This window comes from Asterias rubens, chromosome 18 (assembly GCF_902459465.1).
Source record: "Asterias rubens chromosome 18, eAstRub1.3, whole genome shotgun sequence".
In the NCBI taxonomy this organism is placed as follows: Eukaryota; Metazoa; Echinodermata; class Asteroidea; order Forcipulatida; family Asteriidae; genus Asterias; species Asterias rubens.
The window spans coordinates 6,264,236-6,288,081 of record NC_047079.1 but is presented as its reverse complement, the minus strand read 5'-3'; the positions used below and the strand labels follow the sequence as shown (position 1 = coordinate 6,288,081).

The following is a 23,846-nucleotide window of genomic DNA, read 5'->3' as shown; positions in this document are numbered from 1 at the left end:
GAATATAATGATCCACACACGTATCACTCAAAATTGCACGGTTTTCATTTTACGTCGCGAACTAACACGGTCGGCCATTTATGGGAGTCAAATATTTGACTCCCATAAATGGCCGAACGTGTTTGTCGATGAGGTAAAACGAAAACAACGCAATTTCGAGGCATATTTGTGCAGATCATTGTATTCTACTTTTACAACATCTTTCTTACCATACCGATTTTATAACAAACGGTTACAGAACGCTTTTCAAAGACCAACTCGACCGATCCAAGGCAACGTGTTCCTTTAACTTGCATGGGGTGGAGAAATAAGAAGAAACTATAAATAAATAGTAAAATTGCGGGTACAACCATGTGTAAATCTCTTTTGTGGGAGTGTTGGCTATGAAAAGAGCCGGCGTTTAGAACAGTAAACTCTGAACAGTGTACTCTTTCTCATGAAGACGAGCAGAGTATGTACTTTAAGATACATGAAGTGAGGATGCCGGTCTTTAACACTTTCTAAAAGTATACCTTTTAACTTAATGTTTATGTAAAGAATTGTGTGTATATGTTCATTAAAAGGATTCAGGGAATTTTAAAAATTATGTTTTCTCAAATTTAAAAGTATTTCAGATTAAAGTTTTACTAGAGGATTGGCACTTATGTTATGAACTTGATAATCACTTCATATTTAAGTAAATTTTTGCTTTTTTGTATGTAAAAATATATACTTTAATAGAATAAATACAGTTTTGAAAAACAGAAAACACACCCAGTTTGATAAGTTTGATTTACTTCCCTTGTGTAAATCTAATAGAATGAAAAACATAGCAGGCTGTAGAGGGCGCCCTGTATTTTGAACCGCTGGATTTGGTGCTACTCAAAAACTAGAGATAAATCATCATGCGTGGAGTTTCATTAAACCACAACTTTTTCTGTTAAGTAAAGATTTAAAGGCTATTTATTTACAAGGGAGTTCTTGAATAGGTTTAGAGAAAATTTGGCAAATGAATGGTTGCTTTACAGGGAATTACGAGCGGCGACTTTTTTTTCCTATGGGGCCTTTTATTTTGGGGCGGCATTTTTTTGGCGGCGACGAACTTTTCAGCCACACGTGGCACGTGCGATGCGGCGGTTGTTAATTTTTGAATGTGGCAACTTTCATTTCAGGCAGCACTTTTTTTGAAAGTTTTAATCAAAAGCAAACTAACTTGTAAACTATAAACTACACGTTTTTAACTATATGTTTTCGTTACGAGTTTCGTTCAAAATAGATGTTGTTTTAATTTTTAAAATCTGGCTCACCACCTATACTTACTTTAACTGATGTTATGTACATATAATAATAATAACAATATGATCGAAGTCTTATTATCTACCAAACAAGGTAATCAAGGCGCTGAGTATATACAAACTTTCAGAGAGAAGTTGGTTATTGCAGTAGGCATAAGAAAAAGATACATTTTTTAGTTGCATCGCTCTTGACCAGTGACGTAACCAGGAAAGCGGGCATGTGCATTACCACCTTCCCTGAACTCTAGCTCCACCAAAAATTAATGATATTTTAAAACAAAAACAAAATGCAGTCAAGAATTTAGGACAGAAGATTTGGGGTAAAACAGTTTTTCAATAGGAATTTCACTTCTATTTAATTGTTTTTATCAAAATGGATCAGCCCATACTTTGATTTGTTTCAAACTGCACCTTTATTTCATTCAAACCTACCCCCACCGTACCCCCTCCGCTAATTTAAATGTGAAAAGATGACATCATCGCTTTACAGTCGGCGATCCAAGGTTTTCCACTGGTATCCTGTCCACATCTATGTTATACACACACAAGTGTGTTGTTAACCAGCGATCTGTCAAGGGTTTTTATTTCAACCTCGTTTATTAAGTAAATTAATTCCCTCTGTTTATACATCGCATAGATAATGCGGGATCGAGGAATGTAAAAACTGATCATATGACCTGGGGACGTCCAAAATAATTATTATGATGCTCATGTGTGGGTAGTACAGGGTTTTTCTTCGCAGAGACACTACGTGTGAACCACTACGTGGTTGGAACGGAAAAACATTGGTAAGTGATTTTATTCCTTATTTTTCAACCCTTTGTGTGTAATATTAAAGTGTGAAAATAACAACATGATGACAAGTTGTTTTGGTGATTTGAGTGCCATTGTCGTGAGGCATCAAGTTGTTTAGATCTTCTTCTTTTTTAGATCATCTTGTTTTTAGATTATTTTGATCAAATTTTTATTTTAGTTAGCACTAGCAGCTTTCAATTTTCGCCGACTGACTACTCGGTACACTTCCGGTTCTTGGTAGTGACCCCAAAACTAAGGTCTGTTTTTTTGTTGTGTTTGTGTTTTGTGTTGCTTTGTTTCTTATCTCGTCCTTTACGATATAAGCTAGATCATCGATAGAAATAATATGACCATATTGTTGTTACAACATTGCCCCCTTTTATAATTATAAAAAAATAAATTGTTCACCAAAATTTTGTTTTGTTATTTGCTGAAATTACAATAAAAAAATTCAGTGGTTTTGGATTTAATTAACAGCGAATAAATTGGTGGTGACGTGCGGAAAATTATCCGATAATTGCTCAACTATTTAGTCCTAAGTAACATGGATCTTTGGGACAGGTGGCTGAATTAAAGGAAAAGTTTCCGTATATGACACCACCACTTTATCTTTCGCTATAATATAGTATCTAGTTTACCTCAATGAGATATCCCTTTTTCTAAAAATGCGTGAAAATGGTGGTGGCTCCATACGGAAAGTTATCCGAATTGAAAATAAAAACAACATGTTGAATACTTCTTGATCATCAATTATTTTACCAAGTTCCAACTCAGATCCAACTCCAAGAGAAGTTGGCCACAAAAGTGTGGATTTTTTTTTCTATGGCTCTACCATTTCTAGTAAACAGTGATTGCGGTTTAATGTCTTATCCAAAGGATAAAGTAATGATTGATGGTCATGTGTCTTGCTCAAGGATACAAGTGCCCTGACCGGGACTCGAACCCACACTCTGCTGATCAGAAACACTACAACTCGAGTCCAGGGCTCTTAATCGCTCCGTCGCGACTTATGCTTTTAAAAAAACGAATCGTCCTACACTTAATTTTAAAATTTTCCGATGCAACCCTGGCCTCATTTTTATATTTATAGCTTCAGTACATTTTCGTAGAGGTAGCAGGTCTGTTTTTTTTTTGAAAGGGCAAGGGCACCAAGGTGTTTTCTCCTTGGTTAAGGGCACCAAATGAGGAAACTAAATGTATACTGCCAGAGCATTTCAATGGCACCAAGGCAATGACCAGGGGGCTCAGTGAGTCAATCTCCTTCATTGCCTTCAAGAAAGCATCAGGCCTGAGGTAGATCAAAACAAGACTCTTGAGGTGATCCTTGGCATGTTCCATTTTCTCATGGTGAATCCGAGGGAAAATAGACTGCTCCGGAGATCACTGAGGGAGTTGTTGTTTTAACCGTAGATTTACTCCTAGTAAGATGGAGGTTATTAAAAAGCTGCTGTTGCTATGGGTATTAGCACATTGGTAGCCATGCGTATAGTTTGCTGTGTTTGCACAGCTTTCTAAAACATCATGTTATATAAACCAATCTGCGTACATGTTGTATGGGATGTTAAAAAAAAAGCTTTGCTAGTGACTTTACGAACCTTGGTGGTACAACCATTGTGTAAACTTCTGAAAAGAGACAATGTACTTTGTAAGAGAAGGTATACAATCAAACTTATGTCACTAATTATCCCAGTATTTTCCAGCTCCTCCCCCTTTCCCCCAACTTTAGCAATCTGCATGGATGTACCGTTCAAACTGTATACATTGTAGTCAATTGGGATTCAATCACTTGAAATTTTTTACACACAAACAATATATTTTGTTACAAAGCAAATTTTACTTTATCGGGGCCTAACTTTGTAAAGCTGCTTTTAAAGCAAAAAATATTGCTTAAAAATTGTCTGCTAAGTATCAGAAGCAAGCAGGATACCAGTCACAAATTGTACAATTATTGTGAAATTGTAGGTTCAAAGTTTGGCTTGTAAACTTATTCTGGTAAGCAGAATTTTGTTAGGCTTAGCTGCCTTTGTGCTTTTAAGCAGAGCAAAAATGGGCCCAGATGTTAGTCTTTTGGCCTTTATTTTTCCCCTGGACATTGACCTTTGGGTTTAGCTGATACATGTATGCTCCTATCTCTGATCAGCTGATGTCCTTGTTCTGTTTCTGATAAAAAATGTTGAAAAAAAAAAAAAAAACTGTACAAAGTGTTGTGTGCTCGGTTGTTTCCTTTTGATTCTTGTCGTTATAAAGGCATGTTTGGTTTTAGACAATAGACACGGAAGAGATCTTGTCAATGTTTGCTTTGAATCATCACGATATGAATTGTAAACGAACAAGTCTCTTTCAACATATTTATTACTGAGGGTACCACCAGTTGCAGTATAAAGTCCTAATTCTCTAATATACCGATGCTGTATGGTGGTTAGGCCTTACATATGTATGGTGATTGCGCACCTAACTATACATTTTCTTTGAAGCTAAGCACCAATGCCAATTCTTCCCTTTAAAAACTGTTTTCGTCCGGCCTGTGGCTCACTCTTCCTGAACATTTCCTGTGTCTGTCATTAAATTCAGTCTACAACTCTGGCCTCAGCGATTCCACAATTTTGAAGGGCAATAAAAACTGAAGACAGTGGGCCGAAGCCCTTTTCACACTGAATTCTTTATCCCTGTGGGTTACAGCCCTGGAATTTGCCTGGACTTTTTTTCCCCCTGGCGCACTTTCACACTTTATGTCTATTTAAAGGGTACTTTTTCAAAATGTCCACAGATTTACATTAAACTTATAGGGTTTGAAGATAATGAGAGTGGAAAGCTTCCCTTCAAATATTACTAACTGAGGTTCTGTAGTTTTTGAGAAATTAGTAAAACAAGTCACAAAATAATTGTTGTCTCAGTGAGATGAAAATTATTTTAGCAAACATAGCATAACTGATACATTTTAAAATGCTAAAACTGAGACGAAGATTATTTGTTTTACGCATTTCTCAAAAACTACAGCACCTCAGTAAGTAAAATTTCAATGGAAGCCTTCTACTGTCATATAATCTTCAAACTGTGTATATTTAATGTAAATCTGTGGCATTGTGTTTTGTGTTAGGAAAAAGTACGACCCTTTAAGGGGGTTCCAGTTGCATGTTTCAAGAATTTACCCCAGGGCTTTACAGCTTACTCCTATTCCAGATCAGGGGTGGCTACATGTACCAGGGTATGCCCCTTTGCCGGGGTAGAACAGGGGTGGCTACATGTACCAGGGTATGCCCCTTTGCCGGGGTAGAACCGGGATAAAGCGATCAGAGAAAGAGCAGGGCCCAATTTCATTGAGCTGCTAAGCACAAAAATTTGCTGAGCATAAAATTTCTTTCTTATAAAAACAGGATTACCAACCAAGCTTCCATTTGATGCATTTCTTGTTTACTGGCATTCACCTGTTTTTGTTTGCTTATCATGACAATCACGTGGAAATTTGGTTGGTAATTCTGTTTTTATCAAGGAATAAATTTCATGTGTTTCAAAATTTCAATGTTCTCAATCATTATCTTGTAAAAAGGTGTGCTTTTTAATTTTAATCAGGCTCATGACTAGAGGTCATCAGTGCACTTTGCATGGATTTCATTGAATTGGTTTTGCTTATTTTGGAACTCAATATTTTTGTATTTAATTTGATCAAGACTCAAAAGTAGTCTCCAAAATAATTGTTTGCCAAAAAAACAAGGTATGTTTACTTACTGTGAAATATATAAGTAAACAACACAATTTTTTTTGTTTTCATAGATTTCACATACCTACAACAGACATTAGTGTGCACATCACATCCTAAAACATTTGAAACTGTGAACGCTGTATTCTTGACGCCTAAAATAGACGGCCCTTTTTCAGAGCAAACAAGCCCTGCAGCCTCTCTCCTTAAAAAAGGGGGACAAAAATTAGATTGAAAAAAAAAGTGTTTGTGCAGATCGCTGATAATCGGAGTATCCCATGGCCAAGCGGCAATGTTCATCATGCAGGGATACAAGCATTTCGTCGCCTTTCTTCCTCCGCATGAAAGTGATAAAGGATTTGTTTTTGGACGGGAAGATAAGGCAAAGAGTCGTTTGACGTCATATGATGTCTGTTGATGTACATTTACATGAAAATGCACCAGTGTCTGCTGGCCAGTGCAGTGTAAAATGATCTGCAGTTATTCAGTACTTGACACTTACTGATTCTAATAAAAGCTTTTTTTTGTTAATCCTCTTTCTCACTTTGTATCCCTACAGGTTTTTTTTATCAGTGCAGGTTTTTTTTTTAACTGATGAATTTTTATCAAAACAAAGAATGGCAAATTAAAAAACTGCTCTATAATTTTTTTTTTTAAATGTGGTACAAAAACAAACCTTCAGTTAAAATACAGACTGAATTAGTTTTAAAAAAAAACTAAAAAAAACAAAAAAAAAATTCAGTCATTTCCCCCCGGAAAAGCATCCCTTTACACCGGTGCTGTCATCCCCTTTTTTTGGTCTGCGCTGATTTTTGGGCAACATTATCAAGCAAGATAAGAAAAGGTTCAGTTGAATACAATGTCTATTTGTTTAGAAAGCAGCAAAGAAACCTCTCACAGTATTTTTTATCAAGAACACCAAATCCATCCACGATTAAGCTAGGTGATAAAGAGTACATGTACCTACCGCATCTCTGGCCATATTGAGGGCAGCATTCAAACGGACACCACAGCAAATTTCCCATATTCGTCTGCAGATGATTTTTGAAGATTCAAATTTCTTGACATACTTTTATTGATTATTAATAAACTTCAGACAGAGTGCTGATTCACATTTTGTGTTGCGCAAGGTCTTGTAAGATATAAACATCTTAGACGCAACTCGCCAAACTGTCACAGGTTCCAATCCCTTAGTATAAAAAAGACAACAATTTAAATAAAATGTGTGGAAGAAAGAACCTTGAGGCGGATTAATTCTTAACAATAACTGACTGCCCAAAGCCTAAGCCAAATTTCAAGTTACATAAATAAGGAAAAAATTTCCCTTTTTCATGTGCTATAGCAAAGTTCTGGTGAGCAAAATTTCACTTAGCTGGCAGTCTTTGTTGTTTAAAAATTACATGAATTAAGGAAACAATTTCCTTTTGACATAATGACCTTTAAATAAAACAATAAAGTCCTCCTTCCGGAGGACGTATTCCTTGGGAATGCAAATTTACATGTTTAATCATTAAATCAACTTTTGCAGGCATATTCTTCCTACTTTAGTCTGATTTCAAATTTTGTTTTTACCCTTGGGGGAAAAAGTCAGAAAAAAAAATTGTGATTAAATAGTCAGGAAAATTCTACTAATAAAAGCCTACCTCATGTGTACATGAATGTAGGTCAGCCCTTCTACTCAATAAAATGTTTTCTTTTTTCCAAGGATCAAATATCATGCCTGTTCAATCCAATTTTTTTTAATCCAATAATGAGAGAAACATTGTGCAACAAAAACATGTTGATAGAAAACTCACTCATTCAAATAAATACATTCAGTGGGTGTGAAATTTTTTACCCAACAGTGGTTTTAACATGTAATTATTGATGATTTTTAATTTAATAAGAATATCATTTTTAATTCAAAGTAAAATGAGGTGGGGAGCAAAGACAAATAAGCCCATGCTGGACTCGAACCCATGACTTCTCAAAATACTATACTGAGGCACTGACTAGCGATTCTCAAGCACAATGCCAAATGAGCAACAAAACCTTCCAATTACCATAATTTATTTGACTAGACTCGCTTTGACGTCAAAGTTGCTAAGTGCCTTGATTTATTCTCAAAAATCAGTGCACCAAAAAGAATCACAGCTCTTTGTTTTTGTTTTTTTTCCAGGTTGAACTAACAAACTACACAGGGTATCGTAGTATAAGAGGGAGTCAGCGAAGCACAACAATAGGTCACGGACGAGCATAATGCGCCATTTATGAAACATCGCCACCGGCGCCGAGCCGTACAATACAATAAAAACCATCTCCCGAGTGGAGTAAATAAGGGTTTGTTTTCTCCTGATTCTGACGGGAGCTCAGGCAGAAGGAGAGGGGGACAGAGACGGAACTGTGAAGGGTGGAAAACAGAGAGTAGGGCAGGGCATCTCGATGTTCCCCAACCCTTGTATCTGCCGCCAGCTATAGGATCAAGAGAGCTGGCAGTCTGTCTCTGACGGAGACGAGGTCCCTATGACGCACTGACATCCTCACCAGCATCTTATTGTGGAAAGAGCAACAGCTGGGTATGTCTGTGCACTGACTGTCTCCTCACCACACACAGTACACACACACACACCGGGCGGAACAAGCTATGGGAATGTATGAAGATGGAGAGAGTGTACAGAAGATAATCTCAATGAACCTGCCCAGCATATTGTGCCGTCATAACGTGGCATGCAACAATGAAATCTCCCGTCATGCCGCCGATTCTCTTCCCCGCCCAGGATGTTTTTAGAACTCACGTGCGTTTACAGATTTGCCGGCAAGAAACACAATAAAAGAAACTGGACGCTCAAAATGGCTTCCCGCAGAAGAACCAACACAAAAAAACCTTGACGGCTGTTGTGGACTCTTCGTAAATACTTAAAGGATACTACAGGGGGAAACAAATACATAGTTTTTAATAGAGAACTTCAGTCAAGATTTTAGGTTTTTATTTATTTCTATATTTCCGGTTGATTAACCAAGGAGTAGCAAGATGTCGTCTGTGAAAGTCGCCGTTCGAGTCCGTCCATTTAACTCGAGAGAAATAGCGCGGAGTGCTGAGTGCATTATTAGCATGACAGATGGGAAAACTACAAGTAAGTATGCCATTGTTGTTGTAGCATTATCTTTGTCCCTTTTAATAATTGACTTGTTGTTTTAGAGTTGTGTTTCTGGTCTGTGTAGATTTTTTGATTTTGTATTTTATATATTTTGTGTACAGAATATTAAGCCATCTGTGAGCTATTTTACAATGTAGATTCCAGAACAGGAAACATAAATGTACAGATTTGTTGGCCTTTTTTTGGTTTTTACACGTATAGGCCTACATGTTTGTATTAATTTTGTGTACAGAATATTCGTATTCATTTTGTGTACAGAATATTCGTATTCATTTTGTGTACAGAATATTCGTATTCATTTTGTGTACTGAATATTCGTACTCATTTTGTGTACAGAATATTCGTATTCATTTTGTGTACAGAATATTCGTATTCATTTTGTGTACAGAATATTCGTACACATTTTGTGTACAGAATATTCGTATTCATTTTGTGTACAGAATATTCATATTCATTTTGTGTACAGAATATTCGTATTCATTTTGTGTACAGAATATTCGTATTCATTTTGTGTACAGAATATTCGTATTCATTTTGTGTACAGAATATTCGTATTCATTTTGTGTACAGAATATTCATATTCATTTTGTGTACAGAATATACATGTAGAGCAAATCTGTGAGACTCCTATGTGAACCACTGCAGTATTTCATATTCAATGAGATATTTACATAGATATAATGAAAGAGTCACAGATCATGTAAGTTGTGGACAAAACCCACACACAGGAAACCTCCAGTTTTCCGAGCTGGGTTAATATAAACTTTCATTTTATGCTCACTTTTACTCTGGAAATTGTTCAAGAATAAAAACAAACTGTGAAGTTTGAAGTTTTCAACAAGTTCTGCTTTGGATGTCTGTAAAAGCATTTTGAGAATCGTTTCACTTCAAAATAATGTGGCTATGGTAAAAATATGTCAGTTTTTATCCCCCAAAATTTGAATTATGAGAACTGTTACATGTAATTTATGTGTCTCAGATTGTGTATTTTTAATCACGGATTATCCTGCATGGACATAACCGCTTCAGATTTTTGACAATATCCCCAAAACATGACCACCTAAATAAAGTTTTTTTTATTGTCTCATTTATTCAAGCTTAAAACAATCAAAGGGTTAAAAAAAAACGATTGTACACTTTGCCTTTAAATACACTGCACAATATGTTTTTCAAAAAGAAATCCAATCACTAAACATTTTGTAAATTTGAAATATCTTTCATGTTTCTAGAGAATTTATTTTCAGGTTATTCTAAAACAAAACAAAAAATAAAATGCAAATGACCTAACAAAATTGTTAATTTATATGTAGAATAGTTTAAACAATACACATTAATGAACAATAAAGTTAAACAATGAGAAATCCTTGGCCATATTGCAGTAGAGAATAGCATGTAAAATAAAATGGGGCCCCGGCGCAGAAAAATTCCTGCCTTTTATTACACAGCCATTCAGAGAATTCTCAAAATACATGTAGGGCCCCCAAGAACATACGTAATTCAGATAACTACGTGTGTATGTTGAGATCCTCCAGTACACCCACTTTATTTACGTGCATGCAGGGATTCATTCAGGACTGTTCCATTTCATCCATAGGTGTCATTCCATCTCCACAGGTGACTCACAGGTGGCGAAGAAGGTGTAATAAAATGCCGTGTGGTCATGTGACCTCCCCCCTTCCTTCCCTCCTTGGTCATATTGTTTTCCTGTAATCTGCTTTGTAGATGTTTGTTTATTTGTTTGTAAGAAATTGATTTTCTGGCGCATACTGATAGAGTTGCCCAGACTCTGTTGTTGTAGTGTACATGTATATATTGTTGGGCATTGCTACATGTATGAGGAATAGCATTAGTCTGTTTTAAATCTGAAAATGTTTGCCTCATAAAATCCGTAGCATTTGGTTCCTTCCTTTTGGAATCTTTAGGGGGAAACAAGGTTTAGGGCCTATAGCCAGGAATTTGTAAAAGGCTGTCCAAACATGCTGGAAATTAAAAACTGGGGTGGCCAAATTGCCACTACTGTAGTAGCCTAAATGAAAGTAAAACAGACACCTCTGGCTAACCCTTATTTTTTGTGGGGTGGGGGGTGCGTAGAAATACTCGATAAAGATGTTCTGAACAGGTATTTATTCATTAAAAGTTCATCTTTAAAAAAAAATCCATAGTGCTGTCCGGAACATTCATATTTAAAAACCAAGTATAAAGAAATTTTAAATTCCTAAATTTAAATTTAAAAATACATGTACATCTTAAAAATATCAATGTTCTGTATAAAAGTTTCCTCCATAGCATTCATGTAAAACAAAATATTTTGAATTCCTAGACTCGCTGGGGGAAAAACCCACATATTAACAGTTTGAAGCAATTTCACACGAAAAATGTGCAATTCCCTGTTCTTTGGGCCCCTGGGTGTTTTATATGCCTAAAAATGACGATCATGTGAACTGCACATAACAAGCCTAGGATGTTCGCGTCCACGGCCATTACTATGCGTGAGGCTTATACCCGTGAAGTATGTGCAGTGTGCGTAGTTGTGACGATAGCACAGAGTAATAGCAGGAAAGACGTAGTGACAGAATCGAGCTAGAAATAAAATGGCCCCGAAACGCAATTGGAAATTGTCCATCTTGAAACCACTTGGTCAATAAATTCCTCATCTCCGCAGGTTTTTTTATATTGGGGGGGGGGGGGGGGTTGAAGATGGATTGATAGGTAAGAGTAAGAGGTTGAATGAAGTGTTGTTTTTGTGGGACTATGTGCACCATATGTTTAGTGTTTGGCGGGGGGGGGGGGCAGTATGGTTTGAATGGATGTAATGTATCTTTGAGAATGAGGTTGTCAGAAAATGGGGAACAAATAATGAAGAAAATATGATTGATGGTCGGATCAAAGCTTCTATAAATGGATTCATTGTTGTACCTTACAGCCATGGGGTGGTTTTTCTTTTACAATAGATCTTGGGGAATGAGGTTGTCAGAAAAAAAGCGAACAAATAATGAAGAAAACATGATGATTGATGGTCGGATTAAAGCTTCTAAAATGGACACATTGTTGTGACTTACATCCAACCATGGAGGTAGCTATTTCTACCTCCATGAACCAACCATGTAAGATGTTAAAATACAATGTTTACGCTTAGCTGAATTAAAGACGCAATGTATTTTTTTTTGAGTTTTTATTTTATTTTTATTTTTATTTTGTGTACTACCCAACAAGGGCCATATAAGATGAAGTTCACAGTGGGAAAGACTCGCAAATTTAAAACGAAAAGCTCAAAAAATTAAATAAAAAAAAAATTAAAAAAACTATTACACAAATAAAAGGAAATGATGAATAAATAATCAAAAAGGATAAAAGATAAAAAATATTGCAAATTCAAGACATGGATAAAATTGTGATAATACATGTAAATGTAAATTTGAAATTAAAATATTCCCTAGAAATGCCTTAATTAGCGTCAAATAATGTGCCCCAAATTTTGTTGATGTTGGGTGGTCTTCACAATTTTACAGAGCCATGACTGTAAACATGTTAAGCTTTAAAATGTGATAGGTGTAGAAAACGGTAGCGCTAGAAATTTGCATACTTAATGAGCTCCATATGTTTGTGCAGCTTGTTTATGTCCACACTATACAGGGGACCAATTTTAAGCCATTAGTATAGATACTTCTTTAAGCTGGTAACCATGTACTGCTAAGCAATTTCTTCCTGCTCTAATCATCTATGTCAGCAGGTCTTTGTCCTGGAGAGATTACTGTCATTAATATGCGCTCACCGTTTGCATTTTAATTACATACGGTAGCTTCCTTTGTTGGGGTTCATTTGTCCGATGGTAGTCGTGAATAGTTCAAGGCCTTTTGGAGAAGTAATTAAAGAGCGATTCCTTGTCATTGGGAAGTTCTCCGAGTGGACCGAATTCTACAGAGCTACAATCTTCATGCAGGATGATAATTGTCATGTCTGCAATTTATTTAAAAAAAAAATTTTTTACATAAAATTGTCAGAAAATGTAAAAATTATGCCAAACAGGGCTGAAAATTTAAATTTGACTGCAGGCCCGTTTCGTTGCCTTACTAATAATAATACACGTCTCTGGAAGATTACGATTAATTTTGCCCTCATTTTTGTTTATAAAATATCTACATTTTATCAGACTGCTGAAGTTGTCAAAGGTCTCCCAGAATTTGCGTTTGTTCGCTGCTTTAAAAAATTATGACATATTTCTGATGTGTATTTTCATTTGAGTAATGAAACAACTGACTGAAATTGATGTAAACAATTGTAATGTCGGCCATGGATGAACATTTGCCTGGTGCATGTTTCCCTCCATCCTTAAAATCTAGACTGTTTTAAGAGGAATATCAATTCCTGCCTTCAGCTCCATCGGAGTTATTTTCACATTTAATAATTTTTCATCTTGTAGCGCTACAACAAGAGTGGCTTCTAGCGCCTTGTTTGCGGTTTTGTTTTTCTTTGTATGTAATCGTAGACTGGAATTTATCCAGAAAAAAAGGACATCAATAAATGAGTACATGCTTCATCACTGATCACAGTTGTATGCAAAGAAAGCGGAGAATAGCTAAGCACACATAAAGATCGGTTCAATAATTGCATGCAATTAGTCAGACAATACAGTATCCTTACGACCAATTAAGACCAGTCGATAACGCAACGTGAATTACACATAAGGCCACTGCATACACTAACGTCATAAAATCGATGAAAGCATTGCACCGCTTAAAGGCAGTGGACACTATTGGTAATTGTCAAAGACTAGTCTTCACAGTTGGTGTATCTCAACATATGCATAAAATAACAAACCTGTGAACATTTGAACTCAATCGGTCATCGAACTTGCGAGATAATAATGAAAGAAAAAACACCCTTGTCACACAAAGTTGTGTTCGTTTAGATGGTTGATTTCGAGACCTCAAGTTCTAGATCTGAGGTCTCGAAATCAAATTCATGGAAAATTACTTCTTTTTCGAAAACTATGGCACTTCAGAGGGAGCCGTTTCTCACAATGTTTTATACCATCAACCTCTTCCCATTACTCGTCACCAAGAATGGTTTTATGCTAATAATTATTTTGAGTAATCACCAATAGTGTCCACTGCCTTTAAAGCAATAATCAAAGAGGGTCACAAAAATGTGTGCATAGTATGCAGTGAATGTGCCCATACACGTCGAACTGTATCTCTCTCCAAATGTTTTTGTTTGTGATCAATATGAGAAGAAAAATTAAAAATATCCATACTAATTGATTCAGACATAATTTTCCCAACATTTGTCACAAATCGAGCAAGTGTCAAAGAGGTCACATAATATATAATGAGTGCACATGTAGTGAATGTGCCAAGTCCGACTGTTCTGTCACGGAAGTTTGTAATCCGATTCTAGAAAGAAGAAAAAAACATAATTATTGATTCAGACAATATTTCCTAACAATTGTCATAAATTGAGCAAGTATTTGTCAAAGAGGTCACACATACATATTGTGTGCACATCTAGTGAATGTGGCAACTGCCAAGTCCAACTGTATCTGTCTCCAAATGTTTTTGTTTGTGATCCAATTCTATAAAAAAAATCCATACTTATTGATTCATATAATATTTCCCCAAACATTTGTCATAAATTGAGCAAGTATTTGCCCAAATCCTGCTGGGGGTGTTTACTTTGAAATGATCTGTTGGAAAGTAAACTGTTTTAAATTTACAGCTTTTCTTGAAGTGTCAGTTTTCCTTGTTGATTTTGCGTTGAGGTTGCCCTTTCCTGAAATTGAAAGGAATTGATGGACAATATTAAACAATTCAAATATCTTTTTCTATCAGATTGAGGGTTTCTCTTTCAATCAAATTTTCTTAAGTGAAATTTTTACATCGGGTAGAAATTTGATATCAAGTTCACGCCTTAGGTAGAAGGGACATTGGTGGTGTGTACATCACGATGACTTGATAATAAAAAGATGGGTGTTACACAGACAGTGTTACCTGCCCTTCAGTAATTGGAGAATTATTTAAACTGTGGAGAAATTTAATAAACTGGTCTTGTTGTTCAAGCATAGGCTGTCCATTTGTTGTCCTCATAAAGACAACAAATGCAGTTTCCTTGGTTTGACTGATCATTGTGTTGGCGCCTTTGCCTTGGTGCCCATTGCCTTGGTGCCCATTACCTTGGTGCCCATTGCCTTGGTGCCCATTGCCTTGGTGCCCATTGCCTTGGTGCCCATTGCCTTGGTGCCCATTGCCTTGGTGCCCATTGCCTTGGTGCCCATTACCTTGGTGCCCATTGCCTTGGTGCCCATTGCCTTGGTGCCCATTACCTTGGTGCCCATTGCCTTGGTGCCCATTGCCTTGGTGCCCATTACCTTGGTGCCCATTGCCTTGGTGCCCATTGCCTTGGTGCCCATTGCCTTGGTGCCCATTACCTTGGTGCCCATTGCCTTGGTGCCCATTGCCTTGGTGCCCATTGCCTTGGTGCCCATTGCCTTGGTGCCCATTGCCTTGGTGCCCATTGCCTTGGTGCCCATTGCCTTGGTGCCCATTGCCTTGGTGCCCATTGCCTTGGTGCCCATTGCCTTGGTGCCCATTGCCTTGGTGCCCATTGCCTTGGTGCCCATTGCCTTGGTGCCCATTGCCTTGGTGCCCATTGCCTTGGTGCCCATTGCCTTGGTGCCCATTGCCTTGGTGCCCATTGCCTTGGTGCCCATTGCCTTGTGCCCATTGCCTTGGTGCCCATTGCCTTGGTGCCCATTGCCTTGGTGCCCATTACCTTGGTGCCCATTGCCTTGGTGCCCATTGCCTTGGTGCCCATTGCCTTGGTGCCCATTGCCTTGGTGCCCATTGCCTTGGTGCCCATTGCCTTGGTGCCCATTACCTTGGTGCCCATTGCCTTGGTGCCCATTGCCTTGGTGCCCATTGCCTTGGTGCCCATTGCCTTGGTGCCCATTGCCTTGGTGCCCGTACATGTAAGCCCTTCCCATGAATTATTAGGCCTACTTTTGTACCTCCATGACCTCCGTGCCCCCTGGTCATTGCCTTGGTGCCCTTGAAATGATACAGTAGACATTTACAATTTCCTCATAGGGTGCTCTCTGCCAAGAAGAAAATGCCTTGGTGCCCTTGCCCTTGCCCTTTCAAACAAGTGAAGCATACAGGCCTGAAATATGCAAATTACTATCACGAATGCGTACAGACCCTGTTGGGGGGGGGGGCAAACGCCTTAGAGATGTGCACTCAGCAGACGCACATTCTGCATCACACCGCCATTAGCAGCATACAAAACAGCACGATGTTCCCTCATTTTGCCAACCAAAAAGTTTGTGCGCAATGTCAACATTGACAAAGCAAATGGCACATTTTCACCTACACTGAGTTTGTTGGAAATCCAGAGTTTAAATTAAACACTCCAAACCCTGCAGAATCCAACTACTTGTTTTGTTTAATTTAGTCGGACTGAGTACTGCACTATTAAACTGATCATGCTTTACATGTGATCAGGCATGTACGCAGATGTATGCCACCATAATCAGAGTCCGACAGTTTAGGTGTTGAGTTACCATATGGTGCTGTTTTTGTGAAAGGGAGAATGGATTCTCTCAAATCACACAAGGGCAAAATGGTTAGTTACATAAATCATTAAGGGGTAGGAAAGTTTTAATTGACAGTCTGAAACTTGTCAGACTTTTTTTTTCTTCAAATGAAAGAGACGTTGTAAACAAATGCAGTGGGCGTTGATCTGGGTCCAGAATTCTCCACAGTTAAAAAAAAAACAATCTTTTTGAGATCCCATCCGTATTCACACCAAAGGTCTATTTTTATCCAGATTTAAAATACAAAAATAAATTATTTTCCGCCACCTTGTACAATGTACACCGTCCGGTGTGAATGCATTTAGGAATAGCTTTTTTTGGTCGCAAGCCATGGATGTGGTTACACATTTGCATGGACGTGCGTCATAGATCCTGAAATCGTTGAATGTTAAACAGCTTGTGCACGTTCATTGTGTAAATTATGCAGTGAAAATGTATGCACTGCATTTGCTCCATCAAAATTGACATCTGTATGTTTTTTTTTTTTTTTTTTTTTAGAAAAGGGCCTCTTACTAACAAAGTTGAGAAATTCATACTATAAAAAGTGTGCTTTTCGATCTACCTCTCTAGTGCTAAGGATACTAAAACGGCTTAAATCTTTAACTCTAGAGAGGTTACTAGAGTAAAGTTCTCCCATAGTCAACCTCTGGTCCTGTTACAACCAGTGAAAGTAACACTGAGTGTGGGGCACTGATGCCAGGGTCGCTTGCCCAAAATCCAGACTACATTTTTTAGCATAAGATCTTCCTCAGTTTTTTTTTGAACACACAATTGCATGCTGGCCTTGAATTTCAAGGCCATTTTCATGTTGCTAAGAGCACTTCCATTTGAAAACATTCAAGTCTATGGGAAACCTTTGAAGGGCACCAAGGCCAAGAGCGGGGCAACATATAGAACAATGCCTCCAAGATCTCCAGGCATGTGTGCAGTGGCCGCATACAGTACTTTGCGGATCTGTAAAACACTTCGTTTTTGAAAGGGCATGGGCACCAAGGCATTTTCCCCTTGGTCAAATTTCTACTGGAGCATTTCAAGGGCACCAAGGCAATGATCAGGGGGCATGGAGGCTTTGGTTGAACCGAAATCCATTCAACATGTTGAGCCAAAATCCCTTTTTGGAACCTCCAAGTACATGTACTTGACGCCGTGGTGTAAATCCATCAATATGCATCGGAATCGAAATGCAAACCGAGTCGTCCCAAGGATCTGTCCCTAAGACTCGGGGTACTGTCTTGTTGTATCCGAACTCGTAGAGAGTCCGTTGTGAGCGTTTTATTCCAAGGTCTTCTATAAACACCGCGATGGATAAGGTGCAAGCTCTACACTTAATTGAGTCTCAGCCTACCCCCCCTTCTCCCTTCACGATGGAGACGTCAGATGCAGGGTGTAAGTCCGTAATGTCATTGTAGATTTCTGTGCAACACTATGGAGTTTTTTTAACAAGCGTAATCTGTGTGGGCTCGTAGCTACATGTTGGAACAGAAGGTCAATGATTGGAAAAGTAATCAATTACCAGGGACATACTTATTGTAAGTGGTTTAAATTTATTTTAAAGAGAAAGTATATCTTTGGTTTTTGGAACTTCTTGAGGCACAAGTCTTGCAGTCTTGTCAAATTCTCCCAAATTTCAACTCCTTCACTATTGTCTCCAAACAGTTTTAAAGGCACTGGACACTATTGGTAATCACTCAAAATGATTGTTAGCATAAAAACATACGTTACTTTGTACGGAGCAATGGAGAGCTGATGATAATATAACATTGTGAGAAACAGCTTCCTCTAAAATGTTCACATGTTTGTTATTTTATGCACACATGTTGGGATACACCAAGTGAAAATACTGGACTTTGACAATTACATGTACCATACCTGTCCAAGTCCAGTGTCCAAAGCATATTCAGGTATTTTTCCCCTTTAAATTTCCTGTCACATTCCTCAGACAGAAAGGGCGCGACCTCAAATACCCTTTGACACTATTATTAGCAATGTCACACTCGTCCCAGGATATAAAAAACTCAAGACAATGGATGGTAAACAGGATGTTTCTACAATGAGACTTTTTTTTGTAAATTGTAAAATTGTTGCAATTCAGCCTTTGTGCTGCGAGGACAATAATTGTTGTTATCTATTTATCTGTCTATCTATCTATCTCAAGTTAGACATGTAGGAATGTGCATTATAATGGTTTGGTTTAGAAAAAATTGTATGGCAAGTGTGTGCAAAGTGGAGGTTTGAATAGTGATCAAGTTAGTTATCGTGCAGACGCACACAATGTGTATTTTAGCACAGGTGTTCAACGCGCAATGACGTCTTGGAGCATTGTGATCGAGTGGTCAAGTATTAAAAACTCCATCATTTACAGAGAGTGGTTTGAAGTGGCTCAGGAGTATCCCACCGCTATTCCTGGAGAAAATTAATTTATGTAATCTGCAAAATCAACCGTGTCTGGCAAGCTAGGATAACTGTGAAACGAAAACATTGATTAAAAAGTCTGCAAAAAAATCTCATGTAACGCAGATTCAAAAATAGTTTCTTAATTTTGCACGTTGTGCTGGATGACATTTTGCTAAACTTTCAATGCTAAGACGTGTAAGCCTGTTACAGCTGATAAGACCACATAAAATGATATTTTGTGTTCCGCAGTTAATGAGATAACACCTCTGTAACGTTATGTGGGTTACAAGTTTCAACAGCGCTTGACGTGACAACACACCCTATCAACTCACTGTTGTGCTTTTTTAACCAGGTACAGACAGGGGACAAAAGTCGCTGGATGCTACACTCAAAATCACTCTTTCCTGGAGATTACACAACAGTGTACATGTAATCTCCAATAGGAGACTTTCCAACGCTAGGTGGCAGCAGACATACCGGGTAAATTTCCATTGTTTACGTAGTTCTGAACATGCGCATAATTCTGAGAACAATGGATTTACCCGGTAAGTCTGCTGCCCTCTATCGTCCCAGAAAGTCTCCCATTCCAGGCCTTCGTCCATTTGTCAAATTTACAGGATATTCTAAAAACCATATTGATCAAAATCTCAAGAGGGGAGAGGTTACCAGCACGATTCACCCCTCAGCAAAGATTGTGATATCTTTTCATGAAATAAAATAAAACGTAGTTTAAAAATCAGAGGGATAGTAAGTTAAAAATTTGCCAACAAAAAAATGGTTCCTGACAAAAGTCTTTCTACATGTACACCAATGTCACAGACAGTCTTATGAAACAACCATACATAACATTTGTATCTATTACTCCTTCTCTTTAGTTCTTTTTTTGGGGGTGAGCTAAACCAGGCTAGTCATTAATGTGCACTAATTGTACACTGCCTCCCCTAAGGCCTGGCAATCTCGGTAGATTTGTCACAATGATGGTGGGCGTGCAGCCGGGCTGGCGAATGTTGATGGGGGAGCGGCTCGATGGAGAACCCACATAAACTGAGTTATTAAAGCATGTCGGTTTGTGTTTGGATGGTCGGGTGTCTTGATTCGTTCTGACAGCTTGTATTGGTTCACCTGGTTCTGACGGGGGAACGCGGTGGACTTGTAAAAAAGGGACGATAATTAAGGGGGACTCGAGTCCTTTTGTGTTGATTAGCTGATCTGTTTAGCACTCTGTGAGAAGTTCACTTTTAAAAGTTGATTACATTACTTGCGATTTAACACTTTTATGTGTGTGTTTATTGTCGCGTTAGAACAAACAAAAATTTTCTTGATTTTACACAAATTGTTTTGTCCCGCATGAAAATGTTTGGTGCAAAAATATTGTATCTGTTTTGTATACATACATTGGGCTATTTGGCAATTTCTGCAAAGTAATTTTTTCCCTCTTTTTTCCTTCTTGTCTTCAAACAGACTTTTTGTTTTCATACTATTATGTTGTTTGAAAAATGGCTGAATAAATTATAACAGTAATAATAAAAAAAAAAAATCTATAGAACACAATTACATGTACACAATAAACATACAGCATTATATACACATGAAGAAGTGAAGATTACTGCTATTTTGCTTTTACGCACATGAAATCAAAGCAAGCCAGATTATTGGCAATAAAGAACGGAGACCGTGTAAACAATTAATGTCACATAAGAAACATAAGTTTTATGGATAAACATACAACAATATATACATGCTGGGGAAAAAGGCGAAGTGTACCCTTTTTATGTTTTTACGCACATGAAATAAAAGCAAGCCAGATATTTACTGGCAATAAGGAATACTGTAGTACAGATCAATACAGTACACAGAGTGCAATATTGCCACCTCCTGGAACCCATCCAGCATACCCTTATGTGGTCACATGTCAACCTAGCTCATTTCCATTTGAGCGCGCTCTGCTGGGCCCAATTTCATAGAACTGCTTAGCTGCTTATTTACTGGCAATAAGGAATGGAGTTAAAGGGAAGGTACACGTTTGGTAATTACTCAAAACAAATGTTAACTTAAAAACTGACTTGGTAACGAGCACTGGAGAGCTGTTAATAGCATAAAACATTGTGGGAAACGACTCCCTCTGAAGTAACGTAGTTGTTGAGAAAGAGGTAATTTCTCACTAAAATAATAAAAGACTTCTAGCGAGAAGTCTTTTATTCCTAACTGAAAGCACACAAACTCATCCAACAAGGGTGTTTTTCTTTCATCATTTTCTCGCAACTTTGATGACCAATTGAGACCAAATTTTCACAGGCTTGTTATTTTATGCTTATAATGGGTACACCAAGTGAGAAGACTGGTCTTTTTCAATTATCAAACGTTTACAGTGCCTTTAATGAACAATGAATGTCACATAATAAACACAAGATCTATACAAATCAAACACCCTAATACATACAGCAATATGCTGGAAAGAAAGGGCGAAGTGTGCCCCTTTTATGCTTTTACGCACATGAAATAAAAGCAAGCCAGATATTTACTGGCAATAAGGAATACTGTAGTACAGATCAATACACAGAGTGCAATATTGCCACCTCCTGGAACCCATCCAGCATACCCTTATGTGGTCACATGTCAACCTAGCTCATTTCCATTTGAGCGCGCTCTGCTGGGCCCAATTTCATAGAACTACTTAGCACAAAAATTGGCTTAGCATGAAATTTCTTTAGTGATAAAAACAGGATTACCAACCAAATTCCCATTGGTTGCGTATTGCTTGTTACTGGTATTCAGCTGTTGTTTCCTGAAAAATCATGTGGAAATTTGGTAGGTAATCCTGTTTTTTTTTATCAAGGAAGAAATTTCATGCTAAGCATATTTTTGTTAGCTCTATGAAATTGGAACCCTGATGTTTCTCTGTCGAGCTCAATGCAGTCCGACCGTGGTTTTATTTTTGGTAAAGCGGTGTCGGTGGGTGCTGAGAATCCAATCCTGAAATGAGTACAGCATCTAAATTTTATATGATGCTCTATGAGAAAAAATGTGAAGGGAAAATGCTGTCCTTATAAGTAGGCCAAATAATTTGACATTTATTATAACTCTCTAGAGGTTATTTCTTAATTCCTTCCTCGATCTATGTAACAAAGTCCAACACAATGGTACATGTTACTGTGTGACATCGTTTCTTAAAGGCAGTGGACACTATTGGTAACTACTCAAAATAATGATTAGCATAAAACCTTACTTGGTAACGAGTAATGGTGAGAGGTTGATAGTACAAAACATTGTGAGAAACAGCTCCCTCTGAAGTAACGTAGTTTTCGAGAACAAAGTAATTTTCAAGACCTCAGATTTAGAATTTGAGGTCTCGAAATCAAGAATCTGAAAGCACACAACTTTGTGTGGCAAGGGTGTTTTTTCTTTCATTATTATCTCGCAACTTCGACGACCAATTGAGCTCAAATTTTCACAGGTTTGTTATCTTATATGCATATGTTGAGAGACACCGAGTGAGAAGACTGGTCTTTGACAATTACAAATCATGCCCAGTGTCTTTAATAGATTATTGTGTTTAACCTTAATTATGTTAATGCCTAAAACCCCAATGTTTGTGATGCAATAAATGCATATTTCTAGTTATTTTTCTTCCTCTTCTCTTCTCATAAGTATTTCTTTGTTTGCCTTCTCTCTTCAGCAATTGCAAATCCCAAAGCAGGAGGCAAGGAACAACCAAAGAGTTTTAACTTCGACCATTCTTATTGGTCAACCACAACGGTAAGTATTACCCATCTTCATAATTATTTGGTTTTGGTTGTAAGCGATTTCAAGAAAACAAAAGGGGTAAGATACAAAAGTTCCTTGGAAAAGTCACAAAAGAGCACCAAATACCCTTTTCCCACAGGATCTTGGATCTTGGAAGCACTGGATATTTAGTGCTGATCACACATTGGTGTACGATGTACGGTAAAATCTCAATCATATTCAACAACCACAATGCTATTCAATGTTGTCCAAAGGACTTGAGAAAGCGCCGCGCTTTGAGTGCCTATCACACATCTGTAGGATTAAAGCAAAAATCCTATTCTGGTTCCTCGATATAATAATTACTGATTTGTTAAATTTCCTTGGCACATTTTTTTTATTTTTATAAAGTGTCACACATTTTACTCCCCCCCCCCCAAAAAAAAAAATCAGAAATGAAACAAAATCTAAACATCTGATTTCTTAATCTCACCGCGGCAAGAATTTGCTGGATTTTTATTATTCACATTCCAGGCGTGTTTATACCCCGGAAAGGTCATTTTTATTGACCCTTTTGGTGTTTTGGAATCCGCCGACTACTACCCCTAATTCATCCTAATAGAACGTCCACAGACCCTTAGCCATTTACATGTCCATTTCCATTAACCCAGCTACATGTACCTCTTAAAAAATACGCTTTTGCCTCCACACCCCCCCCCTAAGTTGCTATGGCAACACATCATTAAACTGTCAATGAATTACCCGGCTGTGGGGAGATGCGCACTCCACTTACTAGGTGGCCAGGTTTCTAAGTGACGGGGTAAGAGTGGCCGGCTACCGTAGTGGGACTGATGACGCGTAAACCCAGATTAGAAACAAGAAATTTATTTGAAGAGAGGTTTTTTTGTTTGTGATGGGGGTGTATTTATTTCCATGGGGATGATTGAATTAGATGCACTCCCGCCAGGGTTGAAATGTTTACTACTGTCACAGAGCTATAAAGCACAGATAACTCGCCCAGGAAAGAATCGGGTTACCAGCCGGGTTACCAGCCAAGGGTGAAATGTTTGCTACTGTCACAAAGCTAAAAAGCATCCTTGATAACTTGCTTAGAGAAGAATCAGGTTACCAGCCAACGTAACATGCAAATCTATGTTGATTGTGACTGGTACCCTGCAACTATATTCCGCACCTACATTTGTGGGGCAATAATGTTTTTGTCGGTCATTTTGTAGTCC

The 23,846-nt window shown here is 37.8% G+C and overlaps 1 protein-coding gene across 8 annotated transcripts in view; it reads left to right on the top strand.

The window, feature by feature from the left end:
• Positions 1-1,976: 1,976 nt before the first annotated feature.
• Positions 1,977-23,846, top strand: part of LOC117302340 (kinesin-like protein KIF1A) — a 79,869-nt gene continuing 57,999 nt past the window's right edge. For 5 of the 8 annotated variants that reach the window (XM_033786250.1, XM_033786253.1, XM_033786252.1 and 2 more), the window contains exons 1-3: positions 1,977-2,062; positions 7,925-8,879; positions 22,562-22,641. In XM_033786250.1, the coding sequence (XP_033642141.1) occupies positions 8,777-8,879; positions 22,562-22,641 (183 nt within the window). In that variant the 5' untranslated portion in view covers positions 1,977-2,062; positions 7,925-8,776. The remainder of the gene's footprint in view (positions 2,063-7,924; positions 8,880-22,561; positions 22,642-23,846) is intronic. The other 3 variants (XM_033786255.1, XM_033786254.1, XM_033786249.1) reach the window with 1 other exon arrangement.